The sequence below is a fragment of the Lepidochelys kempii genome, chromosome 4 (genome assembly GCF_965140265.1).
Source record: "Lepidochelys kempii isolate rLepKem1 chromosome 4, rLepKem1.hap2, whole genome shotgun sequence".
NCBI classification, from domain to species: Eukaryota; Metazoa; Chordata; order Testudines; family Cheloniidae; genus Lepidochelys; species Lepidochelys kempii.
In genome coordinates, this window is record NC_133259.1 from 139137845 (window position 1) to 139156347 (window position 18503).

The following is an 18503-nucleotide window of genomic DNA, read 5'->3' on the forward strand; positions in this document are numbered from 1 at the left end:
GTGCTCAGCATTCAAGCTGTGGGTCAGCACGTCTTACCTGCCTGCAGCGCCTTCAGCCGAAGCATTTCCATGTGTGTTCCAACCCCCCGGGAGGGACCCTGCACCCTCAAATACCCCAACATCTATGGGAGTCGAGAGTGCCTTGTGCCTTCTAGGGCCGCGTCCCGGGTCTAAGTTACCTGCTCCAGAAAAGCAGCCACCACTGGTAGCTTCATGCATTTACACCACAGTATTGCCAACTCCTGCGATTGTACTGCAAGTTTCATGTGAATTAGTATTCTTCAAGCCCCAGCTCCTGGAGTCATGTGAGGATGTGAGAATCCACCGTTTGTTGTTTTTTAAAAAAGTCTCTTGATTTTTAAGCCATGCGATCCTGGCCGAGCAGGTGCCAGCTCATGCCAAGGCCCTTAGGTCTCAACTGAACACAGACATAGCTGGAAACCAGTCTGGCTTAGCTGTGTGTTACTATTGTTTAGATAGGTATTAGAATGATAAGAATGAGTTTGGTGTTCAGACTTTATGGAACGCTTGTCAGTAGCTGCCTACATTAATCTCACCTATAATACCTGTAGCCCATGTGATAAGGTAATATTTAAGTATTTGCTCTGTAACTGCAAATCACCAGACAGGAGAGGAGCATTAACGAGCGTGAAATACTAGGGGCCAACAGGAAGTGTGATCTCCTGACCCTCAAAGGAGGCCCATCAACGCCAGACGAGCTATTATGAAACATCAGGGGATGAAAGTCTTTGTTGTTTGCTCTCCACCCTACGGAGAGGAGAAGTGCAAGTGAATTCCGCCCAACAGCTGAATTTGCAACTGGAAACAGAAGCAGGGAAGCAATAAAAAGCCCTGACAAGGAGGAACTGTATCTTTCATGCTGCTTGGATGCTGAGGGGCAAGGATTACTAAGCATAAGCAAAAGATCCCCAGTGCTTGGCCTGGGTTAGCCCCAAAAGACACATAGAGCTTGCTTATTATAAAAACGTCTATGACTTTTTGAAACTTAAGATTGGAACTCATTTGGGTATCTGTGTTTACCTGCTTTAACCTTGTAAATAACTCTAGATTTCTTTTTCCCACTAAACTAATCTTTAGACAGTTTATTGTAGGATTGGCTACAAGCGTTGTCTTTGGTGTGAGCTCTAAGGTGCAACTGACCTGAGGTAAGTGACTGGTCCTTTGGGAGTGGGAGTAACCTGGATATTGTTGTGATCTTTGGTGTAAGGGACCATCTGTCACAAAGGCAGGCTCACCTGGGTGGCAAGAGAGATCTGAGCACCCAAAGGGACTGTTTGTGATTCCATATTCAGGCTGTTATAGCATCTGAGAAGTTTACACTTGATAATTGGTTAGTGAAATCCAACGATAAAACTCACAACCAGTTTGGGGTTTGTGCCCTGCTTCTTTGCAGCCTGCCCTGAGGCTGGTCTTCACACCCCTGAGTCCCTGCAGGACAGCTTGCCAAGCCAATCTCATGAGCATTTAGGGGCCTGACTCAGGACTGTGGCATGGTTGGGGCTGGCGATGCTGATTGCTTTGCATCACTTTCCCCACCTTTCCCCATTGCAAGGATTTCACCCCATCGCTCAAACAGGCGTGCAAGGAAGTGAAGCCCTGGGAGCCATGCTGGCCACTGGAAGCAGCTGGGAGCCCAAGAAAGAAGGGTCCATGTACGGTGTTATCTGGGCTTAGCAGGAAACTATCTGACATGGGCTGGAGGAGTGCCCGGGGGAGACAGACCGCTTGTGACCTTTCCATCTCTTAACATCTCTGATTGATGCAACGCAGGAAGCTGGGGGCACCGGTGGTGGTGTTTGGAATGGGGACTGCAGCAGCCGAGGCCCCCAGGGATAGAATTCTGGGGTGAACCCCCCCTCACAAAAACACTCTCCCCCACTCTGAGAAAGAGCAGACCCATTGACTCTGACCAGACCTGGAGAGAGTGAAAAGTGCTCCCATTCACAGGCCACTCCTGCCTACCCAGGCCATATGTGTAGGAGCAAAGAATGTGGGTCCCACTTACAAGACGGGGGACTGCATCCTGGAGTGCAGTGATTCTGAAAAGGACTTAGGGGCCATGGCAGATGACCCCTGGAACATGGCCTCCCAGGGGCATGCTGTAGCTAAGAGGGATGGAGATTCTACAACCTCCCTGGGCAATTTATTTCAGTGCTTGTCCACCCTGACAGTTAGGAATTTTTTCCTAATGTCCAACCTAAACCTCCCTTGCCGCAATTTAAGCCCATTGCTTCTTGTCCTCTCCTCAGAGGTTAAGAAGAATAGCTTTTCTCTCCCTCCCCCTTGTAATAACCTTTTATGTACTTGAAAACTGTTCTCATGTCCCCTCTCAGTCTTCTCTTCTCCAGACTAAAAAACCCATTTTTTCAATCTTCCTCGGTCATGTTTTCTAGACCTTTCATCATTTTTGTTGCTCTTCTCTGGACTTTCTCCACATCTTTCCTGAAATGTGGCGCCCAGAACTGGACACAGTACTCCAGCTAAGGCCTAAGCAGCGTGAAGTAGAGCGGAAAAATTACTTCTCGTGTCTTGCTTACAACACTCCAGCTAATACAGCCCAGAACGATGTTTGCTTTTTTTGCAACAGTGTTACACAGTTGACTCATATTTAGCTTGTGATCCACTATGACCCCCAGATCCCTTTCGGCATTACTCCTTCCTAGGCCGTCATTTCCCATTGTGTGTGTGTGCAACTGATTGTTCCTTCCTAAGTGGAGAACTTTGCATTTGTCCTTATTGTCTGGATTCTACAGGTATGGTCACTTTAGCAATGCAGACAGACCTAGATGGATGGGTCAGACTCCTCCAGCCTCATCCCTTCGCCTGACATCAATGAGACTGCAGTGGGGTTATGATCCCCTTACAACCAGCAGCTCCTGCACTGGACCAGACCAGTAGCCAGCCCAATCTGCCAGGGGCCAATGCCAGATGTCTCTAGGAAGAGAGACATTTCCAGTAGACCACTCCTTGGCTCAGCTGACATTTCCAGTAGACCGCTCCTTGGCTCAGCTGATGATCAGCTGATACCCTGGAGCATGGGATCACCCTTGTAACTTGCAAATGCAACTGTACATGTGTATTCTCATTACCAAACACTCTCATCCTTTTCTAAGAACCTGCTCAGCTGTTCGCAGCTCATGTTATCCCATGCACTCGGAGGTGGGGGGGCCTTACCTGGCAGTTGGTAATCCATTCTGACCCGAGCTGACGGAGCTGTGTCTCCACGCTGGTGCTGCCTGTTGCCTCTGATGCGAGTTGACTGGTCTCCTTCCCCGTTTGCACAGAGGCTGGGCGGTTTCCATTCCTCAGCCACACGGGGAACCGAAACCATCCCTCTTCCTGTGAGCTGGCAGCTGCAGTGTTGCATGCAGCCCGGGGAGCCTTAGCAACCGTATCAAGGAAGGGACCCAGCAGCTGTGACAGGACAGGGCTATTCCACCAGCAATTTGCAGGAACGTGAGGGTCTAAAGGGGCCCTGAACCTTGTGATCTCATTGGCACTGGTGCAAAGGGGGAACAAAATACTATGGGAGAGATTCTGTCTTATACAAAGGCCTTGTCTGCATGGGGAAGCTAGTCCAGTGTAAGGTAGGGAGTGAATTTAAATGGCAAGAGCAATGAGGAGTCCTTGTGGCACCTCAGAGACTCACACATCTAACGAACAAACCCCTCTGTAAACTGCTAGCTCGTCCAGAGTGAGACCATCCACCCGCGCGGCTACTGTGGAATAATTTACCCGGCAATAGCTACTCGGGTCAACTGCGCAGACAAGCCCCTCGACCGCTTACGCCTCTAGCCTTAAAGTGGCTTTCAAGTGAATACACCTGCTTTACGGCCCCTTTAATCTGCCAGTACACTGGGATGGGGCCTTTGTATAAATGAGACCCGGGCCCTACCAATCTGATCGGATAGCGTTTTACACCAATACCAAATGGGGGTAACGGGGCTGGACAACAAATAATAAATGACCATAATAATGAATCAGGCCCCAAATGGCTCCGAGTTAGTCCCTTAGCCAGCCCCTCATCATTCCCCACGATACTTTCTCCAAAGCTTTGCTCGATCTAAATGTAAACGTCCCAAGCACTGGGGCTTTCTTCACCTCCTTGGGACAACTCCTCAACAGCCCGGAGCACCTCACTGTCAGGAATGTTGCCTGACATTCAGCCTACATGCCCCTTCCTTAATCCCACCTCAGTGCTCCTCATTAAACCTGCTCTGTGCCACCCCAGGACACCTGTTTCCCTCCAGGGGGGTTTACACATTTCAAATACCTGTAGCCGGCAGTTATGTCCCCTCCCTGAGCCAAGCTGAGCAGATCTAGGTCTTGCCTTAGGAGCTGATCCCTTACCATTTTTGTGGCCCTTCTCTGAATGCTTTCTGGGGAGGAGGTGCCCAGAATAATATTCCAGGCAGCAGAGCTGTATCTAGAGGTGCTATTCCCTCCCTTGTCCATGATGCCCTGTGGAGGCAGCCCATCATTGCATGGGCCTTTTTTCCTGCAGTCTCATGGTGCAATCTTGCCATGAAACTCAGCACGGAGATTTGAACCAGCTGTCCATCATGCTGCCAGCGCCGTCATCGTCTCTCTCCCCCCGCCCCATACTTCTAACTTCTAAAATACCTATTTCCTCTTGACTTGCCTCTTTGGGCATCTCCCGCAAGAGAACAACTTTGGAGGAAAGTCTGTGTTTTTTCAAGCAAGGAGTTTCAGAGATATAGGGGGTTGGAGGGGGAACACACAATGCAGTTGAAAACGGATAGAAGTTTTTCACACAGTGAGTAACTAGCCTGTGGAACTCCCTGCCACATGATGATATTGCGGCCAAGGAATTAACAAAGTTCAAAGGAAGACTGGACATTTCTATGGATAACAAGACCATCCAGAGTTAGAATAGTTAATGCTAACTAAAATAACGGTAGAGATATGAAACCTCCTGCTTCAGGGCTTAAGCCAATATCTGATTATTACAGAACAGGATGAGCCCTCTGTGGGGTCAGATTATCCCACATCTACTGCTGTGGGGTTCTTCCTCTGCAGCATCTGGGTCTGATCCAGTCTGGCAATTCCTAGGAGAGTTTAGAAACCATTAGGGATTCTCTTACTCGCCGAAAGTATCTTCCATCCGTCTGACAATTCACATTTGAGTGATTGGCTACAATTTTGTTTAACCCATTTGATGGCTACAGCAGCCCCTGGCCAGCTTTATCGTATTCTTTATAGTTCAGTAGCACCTGGAGGCTCCAGCCAAGATCAGGACCCTGTTACGCCAGGCGCTGCACAGACCCAAGGACAGTCCAGAGCTGACAAGCCCTCACTGGGTTTATGGACCCTGAAAGGTCCCTGTAGAGTATATCAAGCTGACAGCGGCCCTTGGTTGGAGGCAGCCGGCCGTACCCCTCACTATTTGTACTGTTGCTTGCAGCGCCTGGGGCTGCCAGCGCCAGGAAGAGCTCAAGCAGTGCCAAGGTGGCTCCTTTTTTCTGCAGCTACTCCCCCCTTCCCTCCCTAACCGTGGAAATCCTCCGAACTCAGAGTTCATGCTAGTTAATCAGCAGGGGATGCAGTAACATAGGACTCCCCGGGACGCAGGGTGCATTTGGAGAGCTAGGATTTCCAGGGAACGGGAATTGGGGTAAGTGGAATTCACATTGAATCTAGTTGTAACAGCGATCACATCTCTCCCTCTGCCCCCTCTGGCTGGTGGCACAATCACTCCTCTCTCAGGATCAAACTCATCCGTGGGGCAACTGTGCTGACTTTAGTGAGTTACATCAAGGATAAATGTGGCCCTCAGTTGGTACATCTCCAGGGGGTTCTTCATACCAGGCAGCCTCCCACCTGTGGTTTTCTTGAGCCAAGCTGGTTCCCCACGTCTAAGGCTCTTGACTAGAATAGGGGAGCCAGCGCTGGAATACCTCCAGGGACCTTTACATCAGATGAAAGGAACTAAAAAGAAACACTTTGTCATGTAACAGCCAATTAGCTTGTGGAACTCACTGCCACGGGATGTCATTGAAACCTAGAATTTAGCAAGATTCAAAAAGGGATTGGATTTTGCATATAACGAATAGCCAGTTGTAACAGCTAATGCAAACTCATTTCGCAGGGGCATAAAACCTCCTGCTTCAGGGTATAAGCCAGTTTCTAACATTAGGGATCAGGACAGGAAACTTCCATGGCGTGGGGCAGATTATCCCTCAGCTGCTACTGCCGGGCTCTTACACCTTCCTCTGCAAGCCCTGACGCTAGCCACTGGCACGGGGGTTACTCGGATTAGCACCACTCTGCTGCTTCCTATGTTGCTGGTTTTGTGGAAGTGAAGGTCAGTGCTCAATACCTGCTAAGCTACTGATAGCGATGTGCTCTGCAAAACTCCACATTATGCGTTTGATACGTGGGCCAATCGCTCTCCCGTGGAAAAGCTTTGGTGTCAGAGCCCAGGACTGGGGCAGGAGTCAGGACTAGGAGCCCGTGGTCAGAGGCAGGGCCAGAGCAAAGGGTTGCAGCCGGAGTCAGGAATCGGGGCAGACGGCCAGAGCCAGGTTAACTACAGGGGAACAAGGCGGGGCAGGGTTGGAACAGGGCAGGCACAGGCTCTGGGCGAGTGCTTTGAGCAGCCACTGACCTGCCGCTGCTGGGCTCAAAAGCCGGTCTGCTGCCTCTTCCCACCAGGCGGGAGGTGCACCCGTCAGGCAGCCGACGCCAGGCCAGCTGTGCTCGTCAGGTAGCCCGGAGGCTGGCTCTGCCGCAGGCCCTGGCGATGGGCACCTCACTCATTAGTGCTGGGCTTGATTTCATCAGAAGTCCACAGCAGGCGAGCGGCCTGCGGAGACCATGCTCCATCCAGCCCCTGAGCCGGCTCCCCTGGAAGTAGTCTGTGTGCCGATGCCTCCCTGCATCAGGTTATAGGTGCTGAGTTATTTGCAGAGCATAAAGTCTTAGGCCAACCCGTCAGGAGCTGTACGGTGCCCGCGTCCTCCTCCGGGCCAGGTGGCGTGGGCTTCTCCGCCACTCAGCTCCCAGGCCCACAGGCCCCCCGAATCGCAGCAGCCCAGACAGCATCTGCAAGCCCCGCATGGACCGACAGTGATCTCAGAAGCATCCCGTCTAAGCACTGAACTGTCCTTGGGCTGGGACACATCGTGTGGTGCTGCAAGGGCAGGTGGGCCAGGGAGTATCTGGTCCCGGCTGTGTCTGGGGAGAGGCCAGCAGTGGGAAATTTGCTGGCGGTTTTGTGCTGAAGAAGTCCAGTGTTTATAGGAAAGTCTCCCCCACTCAGATACAGGGCCCTGCAAAGTTCTCTTGGTGGAAGGGGCTCGGGTCTGAGATGTTCCCTCATGTACTGCTCACACCGCCAGCTTCCCACGGGAGCAGGACTCCACATGGAAAGGGCCCACACAGTGGCATGTTGCCTCAGGCAATGATCCTATCACCCATCGGCAGTAGGTGTTCTCCCCCCACGTGCCACACCGTGCTTCTCTAACACCACAGCGTTCGTTCCTTTGCCCAGGAACCGGCCAGTGCGCCAGGTCAGGGTGGACACAATTGGCCAGGGCATCCCCAAGTTCTAGTGTGACTCCAGAGCAGCCAGCGCCAGCAGCTTTTGGAGTCCGGTTTCCTCTCCTTCGCTTCTGCTGTCACTCGGCAGGACTCTAGAGAGCAGGACGGGCTGGTGCGGCCTTGTTCCGACCCACTCCTGCTGCCAGGCCGTGGCTCTGCCCAGCAATTGCTGAGGCATCGTGGCCTTCAGGCTAGGACCTGATGTGGTTAACCCTGGGCGGACGCGCTGCGGTCAGTTGGAAAGTGGTGTTGTGGGGTTAGCTGGTGAGAGCTGACCACCCGGGCGGGACGGCGCTTTTTGAAGACCCCCTAATGGCTGGGGGCCTCTCACGTCCCACAATTAAAGAGCCAGAGACGGATTTTTCCCCCTCGCATTTTTTTTACTGAAGGTTAATTATCCGCTCACCGTTGCGGGTCCCGGCCCATGGTCCATTGTAAATAGCAATGTCTAGTCAGGCCTGGAGCCGGTGAGGCCAGGGGGAGCGAACCGGGATTCCTGGCCTGGGGCACGGGGTGGGAAGCGATCTCGTTCCATGAGGAGGACACCTGGCAGGACTGTGCGGTACAACGGGCTGCTTTGCTACGGCTTAAGGCCAAGTGGGGACAGGGGCTGTGGCCATGCGGGGAAGACTGGAGCCAGAAGCGCAGGGAGGAAAGCCCGGGAGGGAGGGACCCAGGAACCCCAGGGCAGGGATGGGAGGCACTCTAGGGCTCTTTTTGGGTATTGATTTGGACCTCGTTGCCCGAAAAGACCTTTGGTTTCCAATAAAAACAACCCCCCAGAGGAAGTGGAATTTTGAGGGGTGTTCTTCCTCCTTCTCCAATGTGGGATCCCCCCTCTTTTAACCCATTCCCTTCCCCAAAGAGCCCAGGCTGCTCCAGCCACCAGGCAGCCTGGGGGGGCAGTAAAACGACTATCCCAGATGGGAGTGGGGGGCACTCGGCCTGCCTGGGTTTGGGGGGAGCAGCACAATCAGCCTGCTGCCCTGACACACACCTCACCCCAGGCTCCGTGGGAGAAAGGCTTGGATCTCTGCCTCTGGCAAGAGAGGGCTGGATGGGGGCAGGGAACCGACACACGGGGGGTTGGGGGCGGATGGATAGTGGTGAAGAGGCATCAGTGCTGGGCTTAATCTGCTTCAGGGAAGGGGCTGCAAAGGTGGGACTGGTCTGGCCAATGCGCTCTCCTAGCCCTGCCTTCCTGGCGAAACATAAGCCAGAGGGATGCAGCCCAGAGCTCCCTCCATCCCATCATCCCCAGTGCCTCCTCCCCACTGCCCTGGCTAGCTACGGATCAGAGGCTGTGGTGTGAAGCAGAGGGTCTCCAGGAGTTGGCAGAGCTTCCTTTGCACCACTCAGCCTCCTGCCATCCCCGAGCAGAGGGAGCACCGCTGGGTAGGCAGCTAAGTTCCCAGCCTCTCTATCTCCGCGGCCGCTCCTGGGAGAGGGGACCTGGGACATGGCTTTGTTGTTAGCATAGGGACTGGTCATCTCACAGGGCCTCTGTTCCCCAGCAGCAGCTGCTGCTCTGTTCACTTGCTGTGGCTGATGTGACAGGGCAGACAAACCCTGCCCCAGACAGGAAGGGGTTAAAGAGGGAATCTTTCATTTGCTGCATTTTTTGGCTTTGGCTTAAGGGACCCTGTCACCCCACAAAGGGTTGAAGGCTTTCCAGTTGCTGGGCCAGAGGACCAGTCACCTTTACAGCCAGAGCAGGCCGAAAATTGCCGTGGGGAAACTGAGGCAGAGCTGTAGCATCACTACCTCCAGCCACAAGGGGGCGCGCTGGGACAGCACCTCTGGGACAGCATCACAGAAGCATGACAGAGCACAGAGCACACTAGCTGCCGGCTGTGTAAATATCACGCAGCCCCCCCCCAGCCGCAGAGCCACCCGGGAACTGCCTGGGAAAGTGCCATCTCAGCAGTACGAGGGGCTGTTCCGTTACATAAATACACCCGCCGAGGGGCCCAAAGGGGGTGACAGGAGCTGGTAACTAGGCTCCGAGCGAGGGGCTGGCCCGGAGTGGAGCAGGTGGTTACAGGGCGGTGTCGTGGTGCTGCGGGCCTGGCGCTTTGGCCTCCCGCGGGTAGTACTCGGCCAGGATGCTCTCGGGGATCCGCTTTAGCAGCTCCTTCGGGAAGATGCGGAGCAGCTGCCAGCCGATGTCCAGCGATTCGAAGATGGTTCTGTTCTCGTAGGGGCCTGGCGAGCGGGACAGAGGCGTGTTGGGAGACAGTGGAGACGGGCTGCAGACACCTGGGGCCCAAGGGTGGACACCTACACCACGCCCCCGGTGTCTGCACCCCAGCACCCTACGCTGGTCTGGAGAACGGCTAGAGATACATGAACCCCAGGACAGTCTAAAGGGCTAAAGAGCCTCACTCCCCACCAAATCCTAGAAAATGGCCAGGGACACCCATGGCCCAGGAGAGACTTGAGAACAGGCAGGGCTCCTGGGAGGGGCTGGAGAACGTCAAGGAGACCCTGGTAGGGGCTGGAGAATGGGCAGGGGCCCCCAGAAGGGGCTGGAGAACAGCCAGAGGGTCCCAGGAGAGACTGGAGAATGGCCAGGAGGCCTCGGGGCGGGCTGGAGAATAGGATTCTGGAGACTAGGGCTACAAAGTTTTTTGTGATAGGAGCTTTCAGCCCCTTCTGTCCTGAACTGGCTGTAGGCTGTGCCCTCAAAGCCCGATGTTAGCTCCCCAGAGGGTACATAGCACCACTCGTTTGCTGGCTCTCTGCGGAATGAGGGCACCGGGCCGCCCACAACGCCTGCCTGCGAGCCGCTAGCCTGTCCTCTGTAGCGAACACAGTGGCTTGCTTCAGCCGTGCCCTTCCCCGCCCTGCTGCAGACGTGTGGGCGCTGCGGGCCCGCTGGGCGCGTGGATCTGGACGCTGGGCTCCTTACCCTGGGCGATGAACTGCTTCTCAAACTTCTGCAGGAACTCCAGGTACAGCAGGTCGTCTGCCGACAGCGCCTCCTCCCCGACCACGGCCTTCATGGCCTGCACGTCCTTGCCTATGGCGTAGCAGGCGTACTGGGGGTGCGACCGAAAGGACGGGCCGGTGAATGGGGTGCTGGAGACCTTGCAACAGGGGCGCGTGGGGAGAAATCCACTGAAGCCTGTGTGGTGCCCAGATACTATGGAGCTGGGCACCACGTAAGATAGATTATCCCCCAGGCAGGGCTGTTATCTTCAATTTGCATGTAAAGGAACGGAGGCAGAGACGAGGTGACCGGTCCCAGGACACAGGGAGTCTGGGGCAGAGCAGGGAATTGATCTGAGTGTCCCAAGCTATCACCCTAACCACTGGGCCATGCTTCCTCTGGGGACGTCAGCACACTTAGCCCGGTCTACACCACTGGTGTAACTTGAGGGCAGCCTCCAGCTCTCCGTATGAAGGGACTGACGTAGCAAATTATTCCTACCCCCGACCCATTGCAGCACTTACCAGCTGGTTGGACACGTCACCATGGTCTTTCCGGGTCATGCCCTCCCCGATGGCCGACTTCATCAGGCGGGACAGGGAGGGCAGCACGTTTATCGGGGGGTAGATCTGTGGCGGCAGAAAGCACACGAACACAACAGCCTTAGCATGCCCTGCGTGGAAGGCGTGTTAAGTGCCAGAGGGACACCCACTAGTGAACCCCCACAAGAAACCTCAGCAGGAGATGGGGATTGTGAGCCCCGTTTTACACACAGCGGCTGAGCGATTGGCCCAGGCTCACAGGAGCGGCCAGTGGCCCAGCTGGCATTAGACCGGCGGAGTTCCTGGCACCCAGGTCTGTGCCCTGGGCAGTAGATCTCGCCTGTCTGTATTATGTGCCCCCTCACTAGCCAGTCAGCACCCCAAATTCCCCAAAGCCACGGCTCCGGGAGCCCCTGCGGTTCCAGACTTGGGGTCATCTCCTTTGGCAGTGGCTTTCCCTCGCTGTGATCAGAGCCTGAGCCCTCTGCTCCACCGCGAGACACGGAGAGGGAAGGAAGGGCTCTCGGATTCAGGGGGCGGCGAACCTGTCTGTTATGGAGCTGTCTGTCCACGTAGACCTGCCCCTCCGTGATGAAGCCTGTCAAGTCGGGGATGGGGTGGGTGATGTCTGGGAAGGAAAAGACAGAGCCAATGGTAGCCTGGGAGGTCTGCAAACCAGCCAAGGGCCTTGGGCCAAATGAGCCCTCTCCGCAATGACCCCACCCTCTGACAGCTGGCAAGGGACTTCACCTGGCCCAGGATGCCAGCCTATGCCCGGCCTGAGGAGCCAAAGGAATGGCTCATCATACAGAGGGAATTGCCATGGGCAGACCCTCACCCGCTCCCCCCAGAAGAGGGCAGACCCATCCTCCCCTGACGAGTCTCCGCCTGGAGCAGAGGGAGCGCTCCACCTTCTGACAGCTCCCCCAGGGCGCTCCCCCATGCCACATTCGGGCACCATCCCCTCCCTCCCATGGGATGCTGATGGCTGGGGAGGGGGGTGCAGGCCGCAGCCTGCGTGATTCTGGCAGGCGAACAGGGGAACTTGTGGGACCTCAGGTAAGGAATTGGGAGGCAGGGACGGAGGTCATGCATGGGCGGCAGCTTCCCTCTTTCCATTTCCTGCTTCTCATGCGCCCGAGGGCCAGACGCTGCAAGGAGAGAAACAGCCGCAGTCTGGGTCCCCCAAAGGGCCCTGGGAGACCCGTGTGCGGCGTGCAGGAGCCAGTGAGCGGTGCTGCCCCCTGGTGGCTGGGTCACAGAGAGGATAAAGGATCTACCACTGCTAGCCGAAGAGAAGGGTGGCGTCCATTAGCCCACAGCTGGTGTGTTGGGTGCTGAAGGAGGCCAGTTCTAGCCCTGCTCCCTGGGGGCCCAGCTGATTCTGACACCCCCACCTCTCTGCAGGGTTCAAAACCAGCGTGGGGGAGAGCGTGGTTGGGTGTGGGCACACCAGCTTGCTGGGATCCCCCCCCAAACCCCCTCCCCATCGGGTGTATGGGCACAGCCGCCTGCTGAGATCCCTCCCCCCACCAGGTGTGGGTCATGGCCACCGGTTGGGATCCTGGCTGCTAATGCAGCATCAGCAAATCTCCGAGCAACGTGCTGATGCCCCCAGCAACCTCTGTGCCCTGACTGCCGTGGGGGCCATGGGCTGGCCCGCCGTGCGCCCTTTGCCCCACGCTGCTCACCGTCGTTGGGCATGGTTAGAATGGGGATCTGCGTGATGGAGCCGTTCCTCCCCTCCACGCGCCCGGCGCGCTCATAGATGGTGGCCAGGTCGGTGTACATGTAGCCAGGGAAGCCCCTGCGGCCTGGCACCTCCTCCCTGGCTGCCGACACCTAAGGGGAAGAGCCAGGAGTGAGAGTTACTGCTGCAGGAGAGCTGCCATGGGGCCCACCCTCCTGGGATCCTCCGAGGGGCCCCGTGGGGAGGACCTGTCCCAGTTTTGGCCCCACCACCACACTTTGGGTCTGTGATACGGAGCCGGATGCTCCCCCTGCCCGGCTGTCCCGTAGCTGCAGCGCCCCCCTCTGGTGGATCCCGGCTGAGGGAGCAGCGCCCCTCCTGTGCGATTCCGCCCCCAGGGCTGGTGAGCCTGCCCCCTCCAGCTCTCTGCCCAGTGGCACACTCTTGCTACACCTCGGATTGCATACCTGCCCCGCCTTTGGGTTCCCCCTGAGCTTAGTTCATCCCAGTTTCTTTCCACCCTCTCCCTTCTTTGGAGGGGACAACCCCTGCTGCCCTCCTCCCACTGCGATCCAGTGGGCTGGCCCCTTCCCCCAGCACCGGGTTCGCTCAGAACAGGACAGAGCCCAGTGCTGGCCATTGTGTTTCTCCACGGCCAGCTCAGCCTGCGCTGGTCACCGTGAGCCCCCGCCAGCGCTCGCTGGGGCTGGGTGCATGTGAATCGCTGGGTGCTCTGTTTTACAGGGTCAGATGAACGGCTCTGGGGCGAGAAGATGCCCTGGCAAAATAAAACCCAGCCCTTGAAGCTCAGCTCTGCCCCCAGGGAAGGGACACTGCCCTCACAGTGGAAACGGACGTTTCAAAGGACAGCAGGTCGCACCTTTGCCAGAAATCTGCACTCTGCCCAAGCTTTGAAAAGCCTCCAGTCCCATCCATTCAGCGTGAGGATCCTGGTTGTGGGGCCCATGGAGCCCGCTGACCCGGAGCCACGGTGTAACCCACATGCATGCCATTCCATTGGTGGGATGCCCCCTGGCAGGGTCACTGTGTGGGGACTGAACCCAGGGCCTCTGGTTGTAAAAGGATGGGGCCCGACTGCTTAAGCTATATGGCAAATTCCACTTTTTCTGTATGTTTATAATCTTCTTACTATAAGTTCCATTCTATGCATCCGATGAAGTGGGCTGTAGCCCTCGAAAGCTCATGCTCTAATAAATTTGTTAGTCTCTAAGGTGCCACAAGTCCTCCTCTTCTTTTTGCAGATAAACCCTGCTGATTCTCTATGCATCTCACTCTGCCCCTCTTGCAGCCACATAGTAAAACTCCCCCAGGCTCTCCCCACCTGCAGCATCCTTCTCACCGGCCTCGACAAACGCTATCTTGTCCTGCTCAGGCCCATTCGGTGTCTGAGGCAAAGATCAGCCTCCCGGCCTGTCGCTTTGAGCCCCCCCTTCCGCTTTGCTCCCCAGGCCCATTCGCATCACACACAAACTGCTTGTCTTTGCTTCTGAAGCTCCACTCTCCTTTGCCATCATGCTGTCAGCGCTCAGCTCCGACGGGCGCACGACACCATCACCCGCCCCTCAAGTCTTCACCCCGGCCCCTTTGCGTTTCCCCCCGGCCGCCCCCCGTGCTTGGGAGGAGCTCCCCAGGAACACCCGCAGAGCGACCTGTTCTCCTTCAAACCCCGCCTGAAAACTCCCCTTTGCCACGATGCCTCCAAAAAACCTTGGCACTGCCTAGGACCCCTCGCTGCCAGCCAGGTGGTTTGCTCAGATTAGTGATCTCAAGGTTCAGGGCCCGAGGGAGGACACCCGACGGGAAACACAAACGTGGCCCCAGGACAGAGGCAAGCGTGAACTGGAGTCACTTTCCCCTTCCCCAACCCTCTGCAATGCACGTTACCCTGCGGCCATTGGATGCCGGGTGCAGCTGCGGGGTGAGGCCCAAGGAGGCAGAAGGAAGGAGCGTAGTGAGGAAAGCGAGTCCCAGAAGGTTGTGGGAGAGAGTTGGCCACGTTCACCCCAACCTGCCAGCCCCCTGGGGTGTACGTGACACCAGCCGAGCCTCCCGTGCATGCCAGGAGGTGGATGGGAGTGGCTCTAAGGGAGTGGATGGGAGCCTGACGCAGGCAAGGGAACGGGATCATGTCACCCCTGAAGTTTCCCGTTCGGGCCAGAGTCTCCACAGCATTTGTCTCCCATTTAGGAGGCCAAAGGAAGCAACTGGGTTTGATGAGGGCCTCAGCTCCCGGCAGCTCCCACTGCTTGTTCACCTGCTTCAGTGGGAGCTGCTGGGGGCTGATCGCCTGGGGACAATCTGGCCCTCCCCGGGCAGTGGGACCCAGTCCGGCCCATTCACAGGTGCCTCCAGCTCTTGGGAAGGCTGTGGCCTGAGTCCAGCTGCGGCGTCAGGGTGGGAAGCGTTGCCGTACTGACCTCCCGCAGGGCCTCGGCGTAGGAGCTCATGTCGGTCAGGATCACCAGGACATGCTTCTCGCACTGGTAGGCCAGGAACTCGGCGGTGGTCAGCGCCAGGCGTGGGGTGATGATGCGCTCGATCCTGCGGGAGGAGATGTCCGTTAGCGGAGGCTGGTCTCGGACAGCTTCCCGCAGTGTCCCCTCAAAGCACGTACTCCGCAGCCATGCCGTTCCCCCGAGAGACCAGGTTACAAGGGGGCCAATCCCCGCTGGGCATCAGATGGCCCCGCTCCCACTGACCTCGGAGTTCCCCATTCTCCAATGGCAAGCACCCCAACCCCGCGGATAGCATCGGCACACACACACGGGGAGCTGGAACGTCCCCTGGGCCATGCAGATCGAGCCCAGAACCTCCTGCCCCCCAAAACCAGCCCCTCCCAACTGAGCTAGGAGACAACGCTCCCCTTGCTGGGAGCAGCAGCTGGCCTAGGATGTGTGGGGGAGCAGTTCTGAGTCTATCTAGCAGGGTGCAGCCGTCTGCACACACCAGCCCTTACGTTACACTCTCAGTAGGAACTGGGCCATCCCCTGGCCTGTGCACAGACATGGCAGGGGAACCTGCTCTGGGGTGAGCCATCCCTTGGACGCTTTCCCTCTCCTCCACTGGCCACCAAGCCGGATTGCAGAGTGTCCTGACCGCCCTACCCAGCAAAGGGCCGGGGGGCATTGTGAAAGGGCTTGAAATCTGCAAGGGGCTGGGCAGCATCCACTCGAGCTGAAGTCAAGGGGAGCTGAGGTTGCTCCGCGCCTTGCAGGATTGGGCCCAAGGCTCTGCTCCTGCTCCCACTGGAGTCAATGCTAGATTGGCCCCTGAGCAGGACTGTGCCCCCGGCAGGAGGGGAGGCACCTTCTAGTTGTCAGTGGTTTCCTCCTGATGCAGGAGGAGGGCTGCCCAATGTGTAGCATCCACGTGGCATGCACCCAATAGAAAAGGAGTGTGAGCACCGCCCAAAGAGACGAGCTCCTCCCCAGAGTGGCATTTGGGCCCGTAATGCAATGGGGGATTGGGCCTATTGACCTCTGTAGAATTACTCCAGAGATAACTAGGCCCAGTGGATCTGACCCTCCTCTCACTTACACCGGAGCAATTCCATCGACTTCCACAGAGTTACTCCAGCTTTACACCACCGTGAGGGAGATCAGAGCCAAGACAAGAATGTCTGTAGCCTCCCAGGTCGCAGGTTTATTAATTGTTTGTATTACCATAGGGCCCAGGCGCCCCTGCCATAGACCAGAACCCTGTTGTGCTTGGCGCTGTATGGTTTAATTGCTATTCGGTGTATTACGGTAGTGCCCAGGAGTCCCAGCCATAGACAGAACCCCGTTGCGCTAGGTGCTGTACAGTTTTATTGCTATTAGGTGTATTACGATAGTGCCCAGGAGCCTAGCCATGGACTGCACCCTGGTGTGCTAGGCGCTGCACACGTGCAGAACAAAAGGCAAGGGGCCGGGCGTGTTATGGTTAATGGGCCCTGATCTGGCGCAGTTCCCTTGATGACAGGCAGGGGCTGCACTCACGTGGGGTCATTGGCGAGGTTCAGGAAGAGGCACACGTTCTCCATGGAGCCGTTCTCCTCGAAGTCCGACTTGAAGAACCGGGCGGTTTCCATGTTCACCTGCCAATCGCATCCAGCATGGGGTGGGGCTGAGCAACACAACAGTCCCCATTGTACAGATGGGGAAACTGAGGCCAGGGGAGGGCACTGACTCGCCCACAGTCCCACAGAGAGTCAGTGGCAGCGCAGGGACTAGAACCCAGGTGTCCTGAGTCCCAGTCTCCGGTTCCCACCCCAGCCTCTTCAGTGTAACTTGGCTCTTTTAACTTCTTTAAAGTTCTTTTAAGTTCTTAAAGGGCCCGGGAGCAGAGCAGGTTGCAAGGACACAGCTGTCCACCAGGGGGGAGCACAGTGCTGCTGATCTCGACCACCTGGCTCTTTACAGGGGGATTCTCCCTGTACCCCGGCCCAGCCCGAGGGGGCTGGGAGGCGGTTCCAGGGCTTAGCAAGTTTCCCCACCAACCACTCGCTCTGCCTCGCCCTTCCAGCTGCCTCCAAGGAGCAGTTCCCTGGGACCAAAGCAGAACGTCGGATCCTCCCACGCTCGTGCTAATCCCCCAGGGCCTGGGCTGTCCCTGAACCCGCTGGCTTGGGCTCAGCCCCAAACTCTGGTCTGCAGGGATGCCCCTGCCCGAGGGCCCTGGTTCATCCCAACGCTCAGCCCCGGGGCCGTTCTGAAACCCAGACTCAGCCCCAAGCCTGAGCTCCCCAGATTTGTCCCCGAACCCAGCCCCAGCACCATGACTCTGACCCCCAGGTCCCGAGGCAAGGTCTGGACACCTTGCTCTGGGTTTGAGCCAAAGCCCTAGTCCAGGCTGTGCTCAGAACCTTGCTGCACGGGGCTGCAAGGGGCTCAGCTGGTGTCTCGGCAATCTCCAGCCCTCCGCCCCGGGACCTGCTGCCTGAGGCAAGGCCCTGCACGGAGCTGGGAGGCCTGCGCTGCCCCCGCCAGCAGCCTCCCCAGCTCCTGGCCGGACTCACCCCCATGGCTGCGAAGACGATGGCGAAGTTCTCTTCATGATAGTCCATCACATCCTTGGACTTTTTCACCAGGCCGGCCTGTCTACAGATCTGAGCGGCGATCTGCGGAGGGGAGAGACGCAGGGCTCAGACCCAGAGACGGGCACCTCAGCCCGGCCTCAGAGCCCGACGCCCGAGCCGCCAGCTCACTTGGGCTCTGGGTCCAGTTCTGCAGCCTGAGCCCCGTCTCAGATCCGGGGGGGAGGAGGGAGGTGCTTGCGAACTGCACGCTGGGGTAACTTCACTGAAGCCAACGCGTGACGCCGGTGAAGAATTTAGCTGACGGAGACTGGAGCTTGGTCAAACCACAGCAAATGCAGAGCCAGGGGGAACATGGGAACTGCCTCTGGGAGTATTTGAGGGATGTAACAGAAGAGGACCGAGTCACGGGATGTTGCTAAGCAGAGGAAAATGGAGGCTGAATCCTAATCTCCTCCCAACCACTGCCGTTCTCCATCACCGTGCATCCTGCCTGTCACTCAGGTGCAGAACCTGGGCCCCCTCTTTGGCTCGGCCATCTCTCTGGGTCCCCCCTTCCAGCTACGTCTAACCCTGGCTGGTTCTTCCTGTGCCCCGTCTCTATGATGCGGCCATTCCTGTCCCTCCGCTCAGCCAGAACTCCCATCACCGGGTGCCTTTTGATTGCTGCAACAGCCTTCTCGCTGGCCTGGCAACGGCAGCCGGCCCTGCTCAGCTCCA

General features: G+C 57.0%; 2 protein-coding genes across 8 annotated transcripts in view; both read right to left on the reverse strand.

The window, feature by feature from the left end:
- The window catches only part of LOC140910911 (shootin-1-like), a 39459-nt gene extending 32401 nt beyond the window's left edge, over positions 1-7058 (reverse strand). For 3 of the 7 annotated variants that reach the window (XR_012158792.1, XM_073343048.1, XM_073343051.1), the window contains exons 1-2: positions 6650-7053; positions 3196-5970 (exon numbers count right to left, since the gene is read on the reverse strand). Coding sequence is in view for 6 of the 7 variants with exons in the window: in XM_073343048.1 (XP_073199149.1) it covers positions 3196-3388 (193 nt within the window). In the remaining variant the exon portion in view is untranslated. Of the gene's footprint in view, positions 1-3195; positions 5971-6649 lie in introns of all 7 variants that reach the window. The other 4 variants (XM_073343049.1, XM_073343050.1, XM_073343053.1 and 1 more) reach the window with 4 other exon arrangements.
- Positions 7059-7949: 891 nt separating this feature from the next.
- Positions 7950-18503, reverse strand: part of ATP6V1B1 (ATPase H+ transporting V1 subunit B1) — an 80739-nt gene continuing 70185 nt past the window's right edge. The window contains exons 7-14 of the mRNA XM_073343055.1: positions 17766-17867; positions 16747-16844; positions 15187-15310; positions 12750-12900; positions 11604-11686; positions 11041-11145; positions 10496-10625; positions 7950-9789 (exon numbers count right to left, since the gene is read on the reverse strand). Coding sequence (XP_073199156.1) covers positions 9623-9789; positions 10496-10625; positions 11041-11145; positions 11604-11686; positions 12750-12900; positions 15187-15310; positions 16747-16844; positions 17766-17867 — 960 coding nt within the window. The 3' untranslated portion in view covers positions 7950-9622. The remainder of the gene's footprint in view (positions 9790-10495; positions 10626-11040; positions 11146-11603; positions 11687-12749; positions 12901-15186; positions 15311-16746; positions 16845-17765; positions 17868-18503) is intronic.